Source organism: Anguilla rostrata, chromosome 8, assembly GCF_018555375.3.
Source record: "Anguilla rostrata isolate EN2019 chromosome 8, ASM1855537v3, whole genome shotgun sequence".
In the NCBI taxonomy this organism is placed as follows: domain Eukaryota; kingdom Metazoa; phylum Chordata; class Actinopteri; order Anguilliformes; family Anguillidae; genus Anguilla; species Anguilla rostrata.
The window spans coordinates 44,296,665-44,318,092 of NC_057940.1; the positions used below are offsets into that span (position 1 = coordinate 44,296,665).

Below are 21,428 nucleotides of genomic sequence, written 5' to 3' on the forward strand. Positions count from 1 at the left end.
TTTGTTTCATCAGACCAGAGAACACTCCTCAAAAAGGCTAGGTCTTCGTCCTGGTGATCACCTGCAAACTTAATTCTGGCTTTTTTATGCCGGTCTTGGAGTAGGGCCTTCTTCCTTGCGCGACAACCATTTAGGCCATGGCGATATAGGATTCTCTTAATGGTGGATGTAGATACGTTGGTACCTGATGCCTCCAACTCCTTCACCAGTTCCTTTGTTGTGGTCTTGGGGTTCAATTGAACTTTTTTGACCAAAGTTCATTCAGACCTGCAAGTTAATTTGTGCCTCCTTCCTGAACGATGTCTGTGTGGTCCCAAGAGTTTTATATTTGCATACAATTGTTTCCACAAATGCTGGTGGTACTTCCACGGCTCAGATTTGTGGAGGTCCACATTTTTTGAAAATTATATCATATTGTTGGCACCTGAAAATATCACGATAGGGAATTACATGGCCCACCCCCAACACTGTAACCATACATGGCCTAAATCCTTTGGTACACTAAGAAATCTTTAATAGCAAATATAAATTGATACATAAAAAACGAGTATCAATTTTCTTAAATATCTTTTTAATAATGTACACTCATGTGAGATGAACATTAAAATTCAATCCCCGGCAGCGGTACTTCCGGCTTGGTCAGACGTTCCTACGAACACAATTGGCAGTGTTCGCGGGTGGGAAGCCGGTGAGGGTATGAGTCCTGATCGTTGCATTAGCGACTCCTACTGGTTGGTCGGGGCACCTGTTCAGCAGGGAAGGGATCTGAGGGAGATAGCGTGAACCTCTGAATGCGTTACGCTCTCCCAGTGAAACTCCTCGCTGTCAGGTGTAAAGAAGCAGCTAGCGACTCCACATGTATCGGAGGAGGCATGTGGTAGTCTACACCCTCCCCAGACCAACAGAGGATAGCGCATCGACCAGGAATGTGTGATACACACGGGGAATTGGTATAACGACTAAAATTATGGAGAAAATGGGAGTAAAATGCCAAAAAACCTCAAATTTAGGTGATGAATTATGAGGGGAAAAAACATTTTCCACAGCACACAGACCAACATGTCAATTTCCATCCCATTTGACCCAAACGCAGCTGAGAAAATGTACCCCTCAAAATGTTTTTACATAAAACTCATACATGTGCACCTTCAGAATGCATTTTATTTAAATAAAATATCCTACAATAGCAAATGCATAATTATGTCTTGGTGTAGACAAGAGCAGATCCACAGCTGTGTGTCCATATGTGAGAGTGTTGCAGTGCATCATGGACACATTCCCGGATCCCAGCCCCTCGCTCTCCAGCGTTCAGCACAGGGCGGCCGAAGCTGATCAAACTTGGCTCCAATAACCACGGCAGATGCGGACAAGTTCCCAACATCAGTCTCCAGTGCTGTGATTCACTGTCTGCTTCCAGATGCATCAGACTTCCCCTCCGAATGTCTGACGAGCATGAAACCTGCCTGGCTTGTGAATGGGACTCTGGAACGTATGTTGACTCTGGAATGGGAATGCTGCTACAACCAATCACAGGGCCATGCCGTAATGCTTATGTTTACCCTTCCTCGAGAGCTCAGCATGGTTGTGGAAGGAAGGAGATGGACTGTGAATTGGACTCCCACCTGACTGAAATGAGCGGTGTAGCTTTGCAAGCTGCTCTCTGTGATTGGCACATATAGTGCCATCAAAAGGGGATAAACAAAATCCCTCTAACAGTCTGCACACAGGTCAGACAGCCCTATAGTGCAAGTGCAACTGCAAGTGGAGATGAATATGCTCACCTTATTGACCTCCAGGACCTCTCTTCTCTCCTCAGTAGCGTAGCGGATCTGGTTGGCCGAACGCTCGTCATGTTTAGAGCTGTCCTCCTCAATGTAGGGAATGAGTTGCTATAACAGATAAGAACAAAGGGCACAGTTAAAGAAGGTTTACAATCTCAAAGTTAAAAAGTATTACCTAAGAAAGGCTTTCTGCGGTCTCAGAAAAAATTGTTGTGGAAAAAATTGAGCCTTTTTTGGATTGTGACTGAAAATGGTATAACTTGTATCGATAGCTAGATGTAGGACACTGATAGGTCCATTGTTTCATGATTACCATTAAGCTTTTCAAAGTTATTGAGCCAAAAATTTCCTCCAAAGAGATTTCAAAATGCTTAAAATCCTCCTGCTCTTAAATGGGTGATGACATTAAGCTGGCTTGTAAGTAGAGCTCACCCCATTTCTGGCTCAACTGCTCTAAACTGTAATAAAACACAGAAAGGAGTGTGTGCACGTTGCTGTAGTTCCCTTTTTTTTTACTCTTTGGGATGTGTTCAGATCACTGAAATTAGGCAAACTGTTCCTGATATTAATCTACAGATTGGAGAAATGCTTCAGTAATGTCAAAATTGCAACCCCCTTGCTTGACCTTCCCAAACTGACAGAAGAATTATCTGTTCAATATAACTGCACCTGAATCTGGGGGATTCTGCAGTCTGTGTTTTAAATTACACTGACATCTTCTGGCAAGGCTGATGCGTGGCACAGAGCAGAGACTATGCAGACATATTTCTTACAGGTTTCATTCCTCTACCATCGTGGTAGCTAACCCTGTGCCTGGAGATCTACCTTCCTGTAGGTTTTCCTTTCAACCCTAATTTGGCAAATCTGACTCTACTAATTAAGCCGCGTTTCCACCAAAAGTACCCGGAACTTTTAGTCCCAGGAACTACTTTTCAAGGAACTAAAAGGTTCCTTCAGCCCATTGTTGTCTGCGTTTCCACCGCGGTCTAAAGTCCCGCGAAGATTAGGCAAATTAGCCCACTGACGTATGAAAAAGCAACGTTGTCGTCGGTCCATCTGTCCTATGATTTCTTCTGTAACCCCATACTACCACCGAAGTAGCCTACGTTATTTTCTAATAACCGGGACAGCCCAGAGGGGTTTATTCCACTTATATACAACGGGTTACCAACAATGACTATATATGGTTACTTTTGTATTTATTGATTTTTATCGATTTAATCACCTGGAATTGAAATATTATTCTGCAGCCGTTTGGGCATATTTTACCGTTGTCAAGCAAAACTGTCGTTGGTAGTTGAACTTGGACCGTTGTTATGCAACAAATAGGATATAACAGGCCAATAGTCAGATTGTAACTGTTTTATATATCCTCTCAAACACATTCATTATGTTTTTATGCGAACATTCACTTTCATGTCTTGACATCCGAGGCGACAGAATGCATTCACATTTCCAATATAACTGGCAACAACACGTTGTAAACAATTTGCTGTTTGATTACTTTCTCATCGTCAATTCCATATAGGCTAATCACAAAATGACAAGAATAGAACGAAAACTCGGACTTGCGTGAAAATTTAAATTAGCAGCGGTACAGCCACCGTTTGCTTTCCTTCGAAGTTACTGCTAGCCGAGCAGCGAAGTGTGCCCTCCAGATGCGAACCATGCACCATAAATTAGTTCATAGTCTTCCTGGTCTTTTTGTGGAATTGAAGAATGGCAGAGTAAAATTACAGCAGTCTGAAAAAGCTAAAGAGACGATTACTAGAATGAACCTGTTATTTTACCCTGACAAAAAGTGCGGAAGGTGATTTCCAGTTTGCTTTTACGGTATCACCAATGTGAATTACGCAGAACTACCGCATACCTCACATAACTGTTTCAAACATTTTGAGTCAATTACAACGGGCTAACAAAGAAAATCCGGAAGAAAATATTCAGCAACCAAATTAATCCGTTTGAATGTTTTGGTACGCAATATGCTGTCCCAGCACGAATGCTTAGCATTTTATAAAACAAATACTAAATCAAGAAAAGAACAGAAGAGCACACGTTATAATTCCAAGAGGTTGGCAGGCTATAACCAAAACTAGGCTACTGCGCCGCATAACATACAAGTTTGATTTGAAGTTATTATGAAAATAAATCGGTTTGCGGCTGCAGATTTTTAGACATGGCGGTTGAAATAAAACACTGCAAGTAGTCGAACAATCAATAATTTTCAGCGCTTGCGCCCCACCCCAAAGGTTCCGGTACTTTTGGAAAGTACTACCCCCCGAGCAGGAACTTTTTTGGGGGTAAAATAAAGCCCCCGGAACTAAATTTAGACCCTAGCTCCTGCGGTCGAAACGCGGCTATTGTACCTCAACAAGATTTCTAGCTGTTGAATGACGTGTGCTTTGTTAGGGTTGGAGTGAAAAACTACAGGACGTTAGATCACCAGGAGCAGGGCTGGTTACCACTGCTTGACTCTAAACTACACTTGATCCAGATCTCTCATTTAAAACATATAAAAGAACATCTCTAGGACTGCTTTCTATCATTTGAAGAATATTGCTCAAATGAAAAAAAAAATCTGTAGCTACATGATGCAGAAAATTTAGTCCACATTTATGTTACTTCATTAGACTGTTGTAACATTTTTTTTGTCTGCATGTGCAAATTCCTCTCTGAAAGGTCTCCATTACATTCAAAATGCTGCTGCTCGTATTCTTACCAGAACAAGGAAATTTGACCACATCAGTCCAGTGCTAGCTTGTCTCCACTGGCTACGTTAAATTCCAGACGGATTATAGCATAGTTCTACTTACTTCTAAAGCTTTACACGGGCTAGTCCCTGTGTAACTGAATGATCTCCTTTCTTCCTATAATCCCTCAACAACATACCACTCACAGGGAGCAGGGCTTATTGCTATTCCTAAAGTAGTTAAAAGTATCGTTGGTGGTAGTGCCTTTGTCTGTCATACTCCTTTCCAATGGAACAATCGGCCTGCTCATATTTGGAGTGCAAACTCTCTACGTTTAAATCCAGGTTTAAGAATCACTTTTTTAGCCAGGCCTAAGGTTCAGGGACAGGGTTGGATGGCTTACAGTCCCTGGTAGATTGAGCGGTCAGGGCTCTCACTAGATCATGCATGGTATCTGCGCACGTAAGTTGAGCCAGTCAGGGTCTGGTGGCGATCATCTCAAGGCTGCCCTGACTGTGTTGACCCTTTACCTTTGTTCCTCTAGCTAGAGTGCTCTCTTATGCTGTAATTCTGCAGGGATGTGGAGGCCTAAGGTGATGGGACCCAATGTGAGATCTTCTCAAGGAGCCCATAATCCCTGGCGGTGTTCCTGCCTCTAGCTATGCTGCCATAGACCTGTTCTGCCAGGCTTTTTTCCTTACTGCACACAGGCACCTCCTTTTCACTGAATCACCAAAATATTTGTGCGGCATAATTATTATGTTTCTCTCCTCATTTCCCCACTTCGGGAAACTCCCTGGAGCAGTAGCCATAAGACTGACTGAGCACCCTCCTGTAGAGCAGACACAGTTGGTTCAGCTCCAGCTCCATGTCTGCCTGAAGGTGCCACCCACTGGCCTTCCAGCCCATCTCCCGTCATCACCCGAGTCATCCTTGCTTCAATTATACTTTCACACTGACATTAATGTCCTCGCATTTTCCAGTTAATACACGTGTTACGTAATCAGCCTTTTTCAATTAACTGGTGCCAGCCAGTGGCAGATGGTCTCCCCCCTCTGAGCCAAGTTCTACTCAAGGTTTATTACTATTATCAGAGCGGAAGGTTTTCCTTGTCACTGTCCCCCTAGATGTGCTTTTCGGGGGGTTCGGGCCCAGATATCGGCACAGCTGCTTTGTGACAATGCCCTTTACAAAAAGTACTATACAAATTTTTAAAATGAAAATGTATTTTTCAGTAATCATTTTATTTACCCAATAATTTGATTGGGGGAACTCTGATTCAACAGTGAGAGAATTGACTGGCAAAAACAAACCAACAGGACTTGAGGGACACTTAAAAGCACTGTGAATAAACTCAGTTTCTATCACAATATGTGTTGTGTAGCTCTTTTGCATAAGTAAATAACTTACTGTCAATTTTCTTCATAAACTATTATACCATTACAAGAGTGGTGTTATAGGGTGTTACCTTATCTCAGCAATACTGATATTTAGATAGCTACAATAATGATAAACTTACAACTAAAAGTACTTATTTTCAGTAAAGAGCTTCTCTTTTCTAGCTACTATAACTTCAGGGTTGGAGTTGTTGGGGAATAACATGATTTACAATCATACTGTTATGGTCACCAAGCTACATAAAATGATCTCACACGCAAATTGGTTTATTGCTTCTGCATATTAGGAAAATCACTTTTGCTTCAGTAATGAGAAACAGGCTGCAATGTGTCACACCAAACGTGACACCTCGGCGGGGGGATAGATGCAGCAGTACCGGGCAACCCCGTTGTCTCTTGCATGGCGAGAGAGAGAGCACACCCACAGAAACATGAAATCAAATAAACAGACACCTTCACCCTTCCCCCTCACGGGTTCCGGGCAAAAACAATAAACTAAAACAACAAGCTAAAATAACAAATAACAAAGTAAAACAGTGCAGCAACTTTTCAGTTCTCTGCTCTGTAGCTGACCCGCCTTCCCGGCCAGGTCCAGCTCCTCCAGCATCCCAGCTGAGGATTCCTTTCTTTTTAGTGCTCAAAATAAAACGAAACAAAAATCATAACTGCACTCTCGGTGTTAGCTCTCCGTCTCGGCCCCGAACTGTGCTCTCTCCACCAGACAAACTGTATGTGCTCTCTCCACCAGCCGGCACAGCCAAGACCAATCCGCCTCTCCGGCGACCGAATGCCACACAATGTAAAGCAGCAGCATTTGAAACTTAAAACAGCGAGGGAAATTAAACACAGATCTAACATACAATCTGCCACAGTGTATTTGAGTCCTGAATATTATGACATACTTTAATGCTGCTGTAATCTGGATTTAATGGCTGGCCAGAGATTCTGCAAACTGTGGTTAAAGCCTGACACAAGAAGACATGCTCACAAAAAATGGAACAGAAAGGGGCAGGGGGTGGGGGGTAGGACTCCTCTATCCTCCATGCCATGCCATAATCTCTTGATGAACTGGCATGAGAACAAAAAATAGACTTCATAAACAGACAAAATGAGACATTTCTCATTTTCAGCCAAACAAATTTTGAATGACAAAAATCTATTTTTTTTGGCAGGGGAAAAGGCTGAAGACTCACAGAATAGGCCCCAGTCTCTTTCGCTTATAGACGAATGCTGGTTCCTTGGCTGACTGAGAAGAACGGAACGTTTTCCAGCTCTCTGCTTCCAGTAAAAATAAAGAAAACAATTATAGCGAAATGGCTTCTCTCAGCGCTAGGAATGCCAAAGGGCTGAGGAGCCTGCAGTTTGTCTGCTCTGAAAATGCTGACATCGGCAACTTAGCCAGCTGTTCGTTACAAAGACTGTGGATAATTAGGCAGTTGTGAGGTAATGCTGGTCGGCCTGCTGATTTGATTTCCTGAGCTGAATGGCTTCCATATTGACTGATGGACGCAAAGTGTTTCAAGTCGATGGTTGGTCGGGAGAGCCAGGGAAGCTAGGGGCAAGCATATGCAAACTTTGCAAAGGGAAGGAGGGCAAAGTATCCAAAGAAAATACCTCAGTGTCTTAAAGAGGCATCCAGGCCTCGTCAAAAATATTGGACTGAATATAAAATATCAAGTCTGTATGTACTGGGACCAAATTTGCAAGAGACAAAAAGGAGCAGAACAAATTATTATGCAGCAACAGCCTCAACCCTCCCACATCCCCCCTCGCCCACCCCACACCCACCACCACCACCACTCCTCCAGGTATATGTGGCCTTTGGCAAGCATTAAAGGTGCCTTTACATACACAACCTAATGAGGCCCGTGGAAAGAAAAACAGGGGAGCTGGCCTTCTGATCACAAGCTCTTGTAATGTTGCTTAGGCCTGAGGGGAAAGAAAGACCAGAACTCCCAGAGGCACAAGAGGACTGGAGCGGTCCATCCCTGACCTACTTTAACTCTGCTTTTTCTTCTTAACTCATGCATTTTTGATGGGATTTTGCCATACATTTGGTCTGTCTGTTTACATGCCTGTAAATATGCACACCTGATTTTATAGCCCCCTAAATGCCAGTAATAATGCAAACAATGAATATTTCAGCTATAATAGTTTATCTGTAAAGAGGTGAAGTGTGTCAGCACATACATGCTCAAAACAGCTTTAAAAATTGAAATCAATTGAAAACACATTGATTAAAAAAAAAGTTATTACCATTAGAACAGTCAATACGAATTTAAAACGGCAGACAGTGCAACAATTGGTTACTCACAAGGAAAGAGAACAGTACGTCTACAGCTTGGATTTTAAAAGGAAAATTACTCGAAAATGGGGTGCATTCACGTGAATGCAAATAGTATGCATAAATCTAGAGACCAGGAGCTTTATGGAATCAAAATATTTTCTAATTTTCAAAAAACAGAAGCAAACCATGAAATAGTGAAATACTTATCCACTGCACATAAAAATATGCTATGCAAGTAATGGCTTGCAAGTTTCAAGGTAACCTGTTAAATAATAGCATGTGAAGAAGACCATGGTATGTTATGGAGATAAAGGTTGCTTGCTGTAGAGGCTGAACACTAGGAGTTCCGAGTCTCTTAGCTGTGCTGTCCATTTCCTCATTCATAAAATGGTTTCATTAGACAGATTACCCATATCACCACTGATCCCATTGTGTCAGCTTTCCTTCAAGCCACGATGAGACCAGTGGAATTATCACAACTGTGGCAGTGAGATACCATTTTTATATATGTGCCAAATATATGTTACATATATGTTTTATGTAGCAACCATCCAAGCACTTACTTTAATTTAACTTTGGGGGAAAAAATCATTAATTTTTAAAGAATGAATGTAACAGAAGATTCAATTACATAGTAAAATGGCTCTCCCCACAAACTCATTGATGTTTCGTGTCGATGATGGATTTCAAATTCATCATGCTAGTGTGTCAACACTAACCTTACTGCTTAACTGAATGCTCAGTTATTGACAGAAAAATTATGCTTGCTTAAGCTTCTAAGTGTTTTTAATGCACCTGTTAATAATAAGCAGCAAATTACTTGCTTAATTCACCTTCTTAAAATAAATTTCACAAACATTTTGCATGAAAAATCTAAATTATGCCAGCTTTTGTTAAGCTAGTAAAAACGTTTGCGTTGTGGTTTTAACATTACTTTATTAGTCTAGTTGTGTCCAGTCAGCACATAGTACTACTCCACAGTGGCCACTACTTTAGAACAACCAGATCCAATCATTCATGACTGACGAATGAACATGATGATTGAATCATGATTGAACAAAGCTTTTGAGAGACCAATTCAACCATCTACTCCCTAATGGTTCAGTAAAACTGACCCTACTACAACTGGCACACAGTTGCATATGATTAACATAACCAAGATCAGTCAGTAAGCCATGGTAACAGACTGGAGCATTAAAATAGCCCAGCAATTTGGATAAAAGAAAACCAAACGGTCAAGATGGATGGTTCTTGTTTGGTCATTGATGAAGGCTAGTGCTGGAGCATTCTTATAGTTAAGTGCAGGTATTACAGGGACTCTTCCTAATACAGTAATACTGATGTGGAAAAACGGTGCTCTGACCTCTGTGGGCACAGGGTCCAGGCCGGCACAGTTCTCATTGCACTTGTCATACACAAGGCGCAGCTTGCGGAAGAGCACAGATAGCTGTCTTAGGTGCTCCTGTAGCTTGCCCAGTCGGTCCTGGTGTGTGTTGGGGTGGTATGTCACCCCATTTGGCAGCTGGAGAGGGGAGTGAAAGAGAGCAAAGTTGAGAAGGTGGGCAAAAAAATGGGGCACTGGTAAATGTTTTTCTCCAAGAAAATGACTTCCCTTTCTCAATACATTCACAGGCAAGACAAAAATTGTGATGCGACCACAACAGCCTTAACAAAATCAGCCACCCAGCAGCCCCAAGACAATGATCCCAATGATTACTAATGCTCGTTATCGTTTCTGGATTTTTTTAAACTAGCGGCGGGGTGACCACCTTCGTTCAAAATTCATTTAAAAAGATTTCATTGTAACAGCTAGGGTTACTAACAGCGAATTGCACTGTACAAGAGCTGATGGATCAATGGTGCACTTGGTTAAAGTACAGTGCGTTAATATCAACAATCTTTCCCATTCAAAATACAACTACAATTTTCAGAGTTTCAAATGTGAATTTGCAGATGAAAAAGTTCCAATATTATTTGGGTGAAGATTTCAGTTTGATATCCTGTATATTAATGGGGGATAAGTCAGTTCACCCAAATGCCAGAACTCTTGACCCGCCACCCAATCAGGGACATCACCTGCATGTTCCTTAGCAGCTGGAAGATCTCCATGGTCCTGAAGACGATGTCCTGCACAGTCTCCTGGCCAATGCGACACAACGATGCTGTGTTCACCTCCCTGGCTGCCTGCGATGGTTGCCCGGGGAACGCCGCGGACGTCATGCAGGCTCCAGCGATGGGGGGTGTGGTCATGGGGATAGCAAAGAATATTCACTGAGATGGCTCAGAGGGCTACTCCACACTCGGAAACAGCAGCATGCCTGAACACTGCAGAAGAGTGAAGAAAGACAAACATAAACCTTGTTCCACCAAGAACGCGTGAGAACACCATAAAGCTAAATATTATATTCAAGCAAATCAAGTACCAACATTGAAGGCAATTCAAAGTGTAAATCAAATTGAGAGTGTAACTACCAGCAACAAAAGCCCTGGGGTGTGAACATGAAACATTCATATTCAAGGCGTGATAGCCAGTTCTGACATAATGTGGCCTTTCTAGGGTAAGTCCCACAACGTTAGGAGGGAGGACAATTACAGAAGCACTGAACTGACAATGGTCTGTCCGAAAAGATGGATTTCATAATGCTGACTTTATTGCAGTGCATCTGACCAGCAACATGGGTTGCAGTGTGGAGGAAAACCATTAGAGCCCTAGTCTGTGATTATGGTTGTTTTGTTCTGCTTTACATAGCTGTCTACATAATGTGTAAAAACATTGCAGTATTGTAAAGGGCTTTTAACTACACAGCAACAAAAACATCAATAACTTTATGCTACACATTTCCATACATATCTCACTCAATAAATGAGTAGATTATTCATTACTGTTAAAATCTTGATTCAATACAGTCATAATATTTTGTGGAAAGAAATGCTAATTCCATTAAGCTAATCACACTGAGAACACGTAAAGAAATGCTACATGTAATCCTTCAAAAATACTTGGTTCCTTCTTGCAAACTCACAAAAGAGAGAATTAGCAATTTGGCTGCTGAACAATTATAGTTTTGTCTATTCCATAGTTTTTTCTGTTTTCTAATATAATTTCCAGTTCAGTTTAGCTTCGGTTTAGTGTTATGGTCTTGATGCTTTTTTTTTTTTTGATAATCCACACTCATTTAGCTTTGACAGTATTGAGTTTTAGTTTTGGGGAGGGGAGACTTTTGATTTGCCTTACTGAAACAATGCAAACAAACAGCAAATTGCCTGACACTGAATGCCACCTTGATATAAAAGTGACCAGTGTCGGCAGTAATAACGCCTATTTGAAAAGCTTTGCTCAAAGTGGATTACTATCATTTGAACATGCAATTGTGCCAATACTCTGGAGCGGCGCTGTAGCATAATCAACACTTACGGCTCTATTTTCTGGAATCAATGGTGCATGCCACATGGGTGCACTTGGCATGGCTACAAAATTTCAACATTTTTGTTTGGTGATTATGCTGAATATATTATCAGTGGGTGTGTTGCAGGTGTTCAGTCATAGCCAATCAAATGACCTCTTTACATTCCCTTTAAGAGTTGAGTGCTTTGTGTCTTGGCATACTGCTAATTTCCATGGTCTACCACTGCAATGGAAGACAAGGATATACTCATTATAAGAAACTTCTCCCAAGAGGCAACTGATATGCTTGAGCAGGACGTACAGAGTAAGGAAGATCATAACAATGCTAATGACGTAGATCACAGAAATAAAATGACTGAGTAGACAAATTGTTGCACAAATGAGTCCTTCATTAATTCATAACAATGACATGGCTTACTTTAACTGAAGGTACTCTTACTGAACTGACAAATCTCCTTTAGAGGGGAAAAAAGTGTTAGTCTTTAAAGGGTTAGTAGCGCAGTTACCAGCTGCAGGCGACTTTCTCCTTGGTTACTATTTAGTCTCCAATGGCATAGAACCTGTAGAATGGCATAGAATATTTCAAAATGCCACTCCTAAGTTGTGGACCATGCTACCATGAGTGCAACATGAAAGAGTGCACAGTGAAACTGGGCTCCTTATTTCGCCTAGGCAATGGAATTACAGTCCGAGGAATCTATTTGGAATCAAGCACATAATGCCATCATGTGATCTGTTAAATAATTACAGATCACATCCCCTAGCTCAGCCTCATGAAAACTGCACTTTCGTGACTTCAAAAGGCCATGTAAAGTCAATGCGTGATGTTAGGGTCACTTTGTCCATGTTTTTTCTACAGTGTATGGACCTGTAAAGTGCAAGAGATGTCGTAAAATGGAAAGCTGGCACTGCTGAATGTCAGAACATGCAGCTGTGGTAACATTCAGGGGGCATATTCTCGACTGCTAGTGTACACATTCTATGACAGTGTTCTCTCTGCTTTGTAGAATGTGAAAGCAGGCTGTACACTTCCTTTTCACACAGATCTCAAGCTCACATCTCGCTAACCTACAACACATTGTAATAGGTTCCCATCTGTCTTGCTAATACAATGAGAGCCATATCTCTATGGACTAGTCATAAAAGTCATGCAAGACTGAGTAACAAATGTCAGAAAGTAAACATCTCATAATTAAACTGGATCCATCTTTCCTTTTGAGACTGAGCCATGTGAATATGGGCAGCAGCCAGCTGGTCTACCCCACGTTGTCAAGAAAAGCTGGCAGACAAGAGACTGGCCAGCTACAAACCAGTAATGGCACTTATGTCGATCTAATCATTATGACAGGCAAATAACTTTACTATTAGGCCTATTCTTTTTGTCAAGTCCATTTATAAGCCAAATAAGTTAATAAGTGAGTTTAGTTTTAGCGGAATTGCTGGAATACAATAGTTTCTTCTTTTCAGAAGCAGATTTAGCCATATTTCTGATAGCATGTTTCATTTGTTGTAATTTTCAGAATGGTGTTGTGACCATTGGTTTATCGTGGCTGAATATGGACATGTATTTAAATAGTAAAAAGTAATTGTACTGTTTCAGCCTGGCTCCACCGACTAAACAATGCTTCCTGGTGGGGGTGGAGTAGGTGTGTCCATCTCATTTTTATAAAGTATTCTTTATGCAAATGAATTTGCACAGCATAGCTGCGCCTGGCTCATGAAACTCATCATGACATCATGATTAAGGCAGGGCCAGAATGGGCAGCACCAACATGTTTTCTAGCAGTTTTTTCTGACAAATGATATTATTTCCGAAATGTAGAAATATTGGCATGGATTAAAATGTTTAATTACAAAGTAGGCTGTGGAGGGGTGGTGTGGTTAGGGTGCATTCTGCGGTTTAGCTGACCTACAACCACAGCTGTTGACAATTTCAGTGATTAGTAACTGAGCCCGGGGAGGCTGGAATGAGAAGCACACAGGAGCTATAGCCTATATTATGTTCCCTTCTCCTGTCGTGTGTGGTTTTGTTCGTTTGATTATTTGTATGCACATTTGTGGGTAGAGGAACAACAGAACCTGTTACATAGGCATACTAACACGTTTACAGCTTTAAAATGATCTAGGGCAGGGGTGCTCAATACGTCGATCGCGATCTACCAGTCGATCGCAAAGGTAGTATTGGTAGATAGCATGAGTACCATGGTGGTTGAACGTGACACTTCCCAGTTGTCTTTAGGCAACAACAAAACAAATGTGCATAATTTTTTTATTCTTCAGTCATTTCAATGTACTTTAAAACGTATTTTTCTAAGCCTAAATTTCCCACTATAAAAATTCACCCGAACCGTCTGGACGTGGTAATGAGAACTGTCAGTTAGCTATGATTGACAGACCGTGCCCCGTTACCATAGCTACCCCCATGCTACGCGCTCTCTTTGGGAGACTGAATTTTCACAAGCTAGCTAGCTTAATAGTATATCAAGTATCGATAGATAGCTAAGGTAAGGACGTTGACTTATATCCAATTATAATTTTTGCTATCTAGCTAGCCAAGTTAAGATAAAAGCACAACTATAACGTCCTCATAAAAGCAAACTAGCAAGCTAACGTTATCGATAACATTGCCTTATGAAAGCAAACCTCCTAGCTAGCTAACGTTAGCTAGCTAGCTAAATGAATATCTGATATTCTGATAACCAGAAATAATCTAAACTTTAGATTTTTCTGGTTATCAATTATTTCTGGTTATCAGAATATCAGATATTCATTTAGCTAGCTAGCTAACGTTAGATAGCGTTAGATTCTAAAGGCACTCTAATTTAAGTGAACCTAACGTTAGTCAAATATTTGCATTGTCTGAACAGCAGGACGGTGTGTCTTGTCAGATTTCTTTACGGAGCGTGGAAATGGGAGTGGTTACTGTATTCGTGACGCAGAAAAATGACAACTTTCTCAACCGGTTGAAAATAAGACGATGAATTTAAAACGCATATTTCTCCAAAAATACAGAACGGACATATTTAATACTTTGCTCATTGTGTTTCTTCAATGTCTGTTGTGCAAATAGCACATAAAACCGAGAAAGTGTGAAAATCACCATATTTTTTTCTTTAAAAAAAATAGACGTCAGCCTATCATCCATCCCGTCACTTGATTGATATAGGGCAGCCAGTTAGATGACATCTGAATTTTTCTGACACAACGGCGCCAAGTGCAGCAAAACTAACAAGCTAGTCAGTCCAAGTACCGTTCCACCATGACTGATGAACATTTGGAAGTGTGCTTGAGGCTGGCTGTTAGCAGCTACTGTCCGGACTATGTATCCCTGGCTGATTCAATTCAGTGCAAGTCATCAGAGTAAACTCAGGTAATGACAAAAAAATGTACATAGTTAATTATGTTGTGTTGTGCAATATTGGCTCATGCGGTTATGCAAGGAACATCAACATACATTGTACATATAAAGAATCCTCAATATATTTGTAAATAAATATATGTTTTGCATTTTTGTAGTGGGTAGATCATTTTGACTTGGTCATTTTATAAGTAGCTCGCATGCTGAAAAAGTGTGAGCACCCCTGATCTAGGGTGTAATTACTCTTGAAGTACTTGTGTGTGTGTGGGTGTGTGTGTGCGTGTGTGCGTATGTCGTTCACCTGCAATTTTCAAATCAGCATGGCAGCCCTAATCCACACTAAAATCGTAGAGTCATCTAGAAGACAGGCCACATACCTTTTTTCTTTAGCTACACCTGACCCAAACTGTTTCAGTAAACTATAAGTGCTTTGCACTGTATTACATTTCTGAAGATTACATTGGCTATCTTAGCCAACACAAATGAAACATGCTGTATTCCAAAGCAATGCTGCTACCCAATGTTTCCTAAATTATTTAAAGTAACTTGGCCCTGTGTTTTTTCCTCTTACCATCTGAAGAGAATGCATAGAGCATACATAGGACCAGGAGAGGGTAGGAGTGGCCAGTCAGTGAAGCCTAGGAAGTATTGGGAAATGACCTCTACTGTGCATGCTCATAATTGCTGAGGGCAAAAGAGCTTGCTGCCGATTGAATTCAATGTAGAAATCCAAGATGATTTAACAACCAAAGAAAACCTCATCCGTCCATTTTTTGTGATCATACATCATTACGTGCAGCAGTTTCTGAAACAATGGTTGTTTTGGTCTTGGGAAAATATTTATTAAAATGTGCATATTTATTACATAATGCCTATTTTTCAATCTGCTTTTCATATGAAACTTAACGGTCATCTATCGAGTTTCAAAATACCATCAGGGAATTTTTATGTTCCCTTCAAAAGTCTGATATTCCCCATTCACTTTAATGGGGAGCTCAATATTTTGCCCTCAAACAACAAAGACATGCACAGTACAAGCTTACTTCCAGCGCTTCACCACTTAGGTCGGCTGAGGGCGTGCTTTCCTGTCTAGTTATAGCCTATATGCATGTCTATGAGAGAATGTGGTCATAAAAAACATTTTCTGTGACAAATAGACACTTGAAATTGGACAAGAGCACACACAGACATATTTCCCAGCAATCTTTGTATATCAGAAAATAACAGCAGTATCAAAGAAATGACCACAAATTATTTAATTGAACAGTTTAAACAATATCCCATGTTTTCGGCACAATGGGCATATAGGTTAAATATCACATGATCACAGACTATTGAACAAAGAACATGTACTAACCATGACAGAGATAAGTTTGCTTATTGAATCATATATAAAAGTCAGCACCTACCAAATATCATATTCTCTGATGATCAACAAGTGTCTCAAATGTAATAAGGAGCTTGTGCAACAACGCCCTTTTTTCGCAAAATCACTGCTAGTTATGAAAGTGTCTGTCATGTTTGCAAATGTAAGTGTTTTAATAGGGTGTAGACATGTCAGATATAGCCTAACTGTAATGTCGGTAGAGAAAAGGGCTAGCTAATATGAAACCTGGAGTTTGTTATAGCTACAGTAACTTAGTAAAAAATAAAAATAAATACAGTAGAGTCACCAGAGGTCAGCTTATTTGACTTTTGAAAAAAATCAATGTGTGACATTAATGTCAATATTGCATGAGGGAATTAAGTTATGCACACCTACTTAGTTAAAGGGCCAAGAACAGCTTTGCAATAAGAAGACATTCTTTAATGCCGTCATTTGCTTGTGCTTTTAAAGAAAGCAGGCCAGTAAGCACAATTCAGCTCTGGTTTTATTCCATATGGCCTGGCTATATTCGAGCCAGCTAGAAAACGTTGCAACCAAATGGATGGTAAATGGACTACATTTATATAGCGCTTTTATCCAAAGTGCTTTACAATTGATGCCTCTCATTCGCCAGAGCAGTTAGGGGTTAGGTGTCTTGCTCAAGGACACTTCGACATGCCCAGGGCGGGGTTTGAACCGGCAACCCTCGGATTGCCAGACAATCGGTCTTACCTCCTGAGCTATGTCGCCCCTGCAGGGCCAACGTAGCTGGTTACCAAATGCAGCTGGTTAAACGAACGCTAGATGGTATGCCATAATACAGTCTATACTGTATTATTGTTTGTGAAATTATTGTTTGTTCAGTGAAAGACTGGCTACATGTGGTCTACAAGGGTCCACAACAATTGTGCAGTTGCAAAAGCAATAGTTTAAAAATAATAGACAATTATGATTTAGCAAATAAATGTGATATGAAATGAAAGATTTGCCTAAGCCTTAGGTGGGATTCGATCCTGTGCCTCTGCAGTCCCATGGCAAGGACATTACAAGTGAGCCACCAACGAAGTAGGCGTACAAACTGAGAGTTTTCTTCATGAACAAAATATATTCCCATTTTGCATGTGTATGCAATGTTTTGATTGGCTGGCATTGGCTAAATGTCCAATGGGGAGACACATTGTGGACTTTGAGCATTTGTGATTATGTAATCAGGCACGAAAAAGAAGAAGCAGGAATAAACGCAAATTTCCCTAAGTTTGGGGCTTTATTGTGCAGACATATGAAGTTGTTCGTGAATTCTGTCTGTTGAAATGGGGTCAGAAGGTACAGAAATTAATGTTTATAAGGGCTGACAGTATGTGGTCATTGTGGTTATTTCTGTAGGAAACCTTGAAAGGTGCCAAACTCTCTGTGCTGTATAGGTATGGGGCATGCCGCACCACCAAGGCATAACTTGGCGGGATGGCATACCTGCCATCCAAATGCCACTTACAATTGGAATGGCTGTGCACTGCACCCTTGCTTCACTGTCTGAACATACTCCAGCGGTCAGATAATTTTAATAGGTCTTTGGGGTTGTGGTTTTGCTGCAACCTCAAATATTCCAAAGGAAAGCATTGTTGACATGTTGCTTATACACTATGCCCGGAGATGTATGCATACTTTGCATCTCGTTATGAACATCAGTTGCTATGCATAAGCCACATCTTCCATTTATGCTGCCCATACATTAAGATAATTTAGCAAAAATGTGGAGAATAAATTTGAGGGTTCCCACACAATAACCTCCAAGCCTGCCACAAATGTAGTTCTTTGTGAATAGTGCCCCTGCAGGTGATTGAAAATAACTTTCATAAATCCCTTGGCGAACCAACTAATCAAGCACTTACACCATGCATTTTAAATATAAAAATATAACGTTACCCTAATGCTAAATTGAGATTTATATTGTCCTGGATATTGTCCTTTAGACTAGACAACGGAGCCAACGGTCTAAATTATGTGTTGAAACCGTTTCTGTCTTACTAGTCTATAGCGTTTATGGAGGCAACAGCTAGCTGGCTAGGTCCGTTTCTATGGACCAGGTATGTATCAGACTAGGCTAACTAGACGGCAGGCAAACTGACAACATCCCATATGTCGTGTAACTGCTCCGACCGCTGGCACTAACGTCAAGCAAAAACCTTTAGCTGCTATCGATAGCTAAGATTGGACTGTCAATGTTAGATAGCTAACCTTAGAAAATTGTAGTTCTGAACAACACTACAAATAGTCGTCGTGCTAGATCTAGTTCAATAATTACCGTTAGTTATCCAGCAAACTGGTTTCGCAATTTAGAAAGTGTCATTAAAATGAAACCATGTTGAGAAAAAAATTACGTAAATTTCAGTTTTTCGTTTACGTTAGCTAGATGCGTGCTAGTTAGCTAGACACCTCGTTAACATATCGTTAGACAGCTGTCTGTAATAAATGCACACATTACAGCAAGAGAGCAAGCGCAAAATCTCCAAACCAAATTTACTCACAATTCTTCAGTAACCGGTCATTACCTTGACGGTCTATTACTTCAGTCCGGTTTTACATTTCTATTTCCAGTCTTATTAGCCTACAGTGCACAGCAAGCTAAGTGATATAGACTAGCCTAGCTAGATCAACTTCCCAACCTTCCGGTGTCTCTCGAGATCTCAGCTGCTCTACACGAGCAATCGCGAGACTGCGTACCAAAAACTTACTACCGTAAAACCATAAACGCAAGCGCCAGTGGTCATTTGGAATACAGCGTAGTATGTCATTATTTTGTTGTACTGGACTCTTCATAATTCTTTTTTTGTGAACGAACATGAACCGTATGTATTTCATACCATATAATGAGAGAAATGTTTAGAGCTATTGTAGGCTGCTTTAATGTAATACAGTAGTTTTACACTGTCCCATGATATTACGGTATGGCATCGCTAGTCATGAAACGTGAGAAAGACTAAAGCGACATCTGGTGTCAGTCGTGTGAATTATAATTTCATAAATAGAAAAAAAAAAAAAAAACTCCACTAACCTCATGCAAAATAATTTTCGCAAAATATTATTACCGAACTCAGTTCCTTTAATTTGATTTTATACGTGTTCGAGAATGCATAGGGAAATCGTACAAATTCTACACATGAAATGGTGTGACCTTGTGATAGCTTACTTGGGATATTTAGTTAGTTGATTTTTCAAACTAAAATTAATCAAATTCAGTTTGGGCTTGGAATAGATTCTCATTTTGCATCAGTGCTCTCCCGTGAAAAATTGCAACTTTGAATGACAGTAGGAAAACAGAGTGGGATCTTACTGAATGAAAAGAACAGTTTTGCCTTCAAGCTGAAATGAGGCTGAAACTGGATTAGAATGCCTTTTACTTACTTTTTACTTCATATTCAATTTTGGGGTTATATAAAGACAAGTATGTAGATGACTTTGAGAACTTAGTAATCTTTAACATTAATGCATATTATCTTCCGTCTAAGCATGATTGGTTTACCTTGAGAAATTCACCCAGGTATTACCTCTACAAATACACATCTGCTAAAGACATCGAAGTGTAAAATTTAAAAATACATTTTTCTATTAGCATGTATTAGCATCACATCTATATTGAACTCATTTAGGCTATTCATTGTGTCTAAGTACAATGGTAGTTCATAAATAGAAACATCAGTTGCTTGGGTTTTTGTGCGTTTGTGTACTGTAGGAGATTGCCCAAAGATACATTCTTAAAACTATGATAATTAGCATATCCCCCCACATCCACCCACAAAAGGCCAAGCAGAATACTTGGATAGTGAGATAGTGAGAGTGTGCATTGTGTGACATGCCAAGCCTGGAGCCAGTGTCTGAGTATGAGTGTCATGCAGAATCATCTGATCTCAAGCTCCGGAAAGAAGGAAGCACATTCCTCAAGTTCATATCATATCACAAACATAAACTGTTAGCTTTAATATTGGGTAAAAGCTTTTCTATGAACACAGGCAGTAATAAAAATGACATGGATAGAATCTAAGTCCTTGATCCTTGCTTTCGAGAAAAGCACAGAGGGGTGAGCCAGAAAAAATCCAGAGAGGACAGCCAGAGACAGGAATCCAGAGAGGACAGCCAGAGACAGAGAAATCCAGAGAGGACAGCCAGAGACAGAGAAATCTAGAGAGGACAGTCAGAGACAGAGAAAACTAGAGAGGACAGCCAGAGACACAGAAATCTAGAGAGGACAGTCAGAGACACAGAAATCTAGAGAGGACAGCCAGAGACAGAGGAATCCAGAGAGGACAGCCAGAGACAGAGAAATCTAGAGAGGACAGCCAGAGATGGAGGAATTCAGAGAGGACAGCCAGAGACACAGAAATCCAATTGTTTTCTCACTGGATTCCATGCATTTCACTCTGGAAATATTACAAATATCATGATGTCATAAACATTTTCCAACTCTAAATTGAATGGCTTCCACACACATTATTCAAACAGTTGCAAAGCAGGTACAATAAGAGGAGAGATGGGAAACGTATAATGTCTCCACATGGGATATTGCAGCAATTTGGATTATCTGCACTGCTCAGTGATCCAGCACTCTAATTAAAAATTGACTTATCTTTTTCTGGGGTTGGGGTTGAAAAGGTACACTTATCCTGTGCACACCAGCTTGTATTGTGATTTATTCTCAGACCACGTTCGACAGTAAAGATCTCCATGCGCAACAAGGCTTTACTGAAGTGTTTAGTTGCCCCAGTGCCCCCTGTGCCGTGTAATTACATTTTTAAAGAGAAGGCAGAGGCTGGGTGATGTGGTGCTCCTTCAGCATAAGGTATAGTTGTCTGGTTCTGTTCACTCCTTCCATGCATTGATAGGAGAATTACAATGGCAGTGACTGCAAAAGCAGCAGTAGGGGATTGAAGTGCTTAGCTGCATTTCACTGCAGTGGGATACAGAGGGAGGGGAAACAGTAAGAGGGTGGGAGATTTACAGCAGACAGACTCTGAAACACAATCTGTCATGTGCATTTGCATTATGTACATCTTTCTGCCTGGTCAAATATGGCAGTACCAGAGGCCACAGGAATGTCAGAAACCTTCAGTGAGTTAATCTGAATCACGAACAGTAAGACATCATTGGC

At 40.7% G+C, this 21,428-nt stretch overlaps 1 protein-coding gene across 5 annotated transcripts in view; it reads right to left on the minus strand.

Moving 5' to 3' along the window:
- Positions 1–18,981, minus strand: part of med30 (mediator complex subunit 30) — a 32,619-nt gene extending 13,638 nt beyond the window's left edge. Inside the window, exons 1-5 of one of the 5 annotated variants that reach the window (XM_064348419.1) lie at positions 18,811–18,974; positions 10,232–10,480; positions 9,519–9,677; positions 1,782–1,889; positions 1,144–1,500 (exon numbers count right to left, since the gene is read on the minus strand). In XM_064348419.1, coding sequence (XP_064204489.1) covers positions 1,423–1,500; positions 1,782–1,889; positions 9,519–9,677; positions 10,232–10,405 — 519 coding nt within the window. In that variant the 5' untranslated portion in view covers positions 10,406–10,480; positions 18,811–18,974 and the 3' untranslated portion in view covers positions 1,144–1,422. Of the gene's footprint in view, positions 1–1,143; positions 1,515–1,781; positions 1,890–9,518; positions 9,678–10,231; positions 10,481–18,810 lie in introns of those variants that run through there. The other 4 variants (XM_064348417.1, XM_064348418.1, XM_064348416.1 and 1 more) reach the window with 4 other exon arrangements.
- Between the last annotated feature and the right edge of the window lie 2,447 nt (positions 18,982–21,428).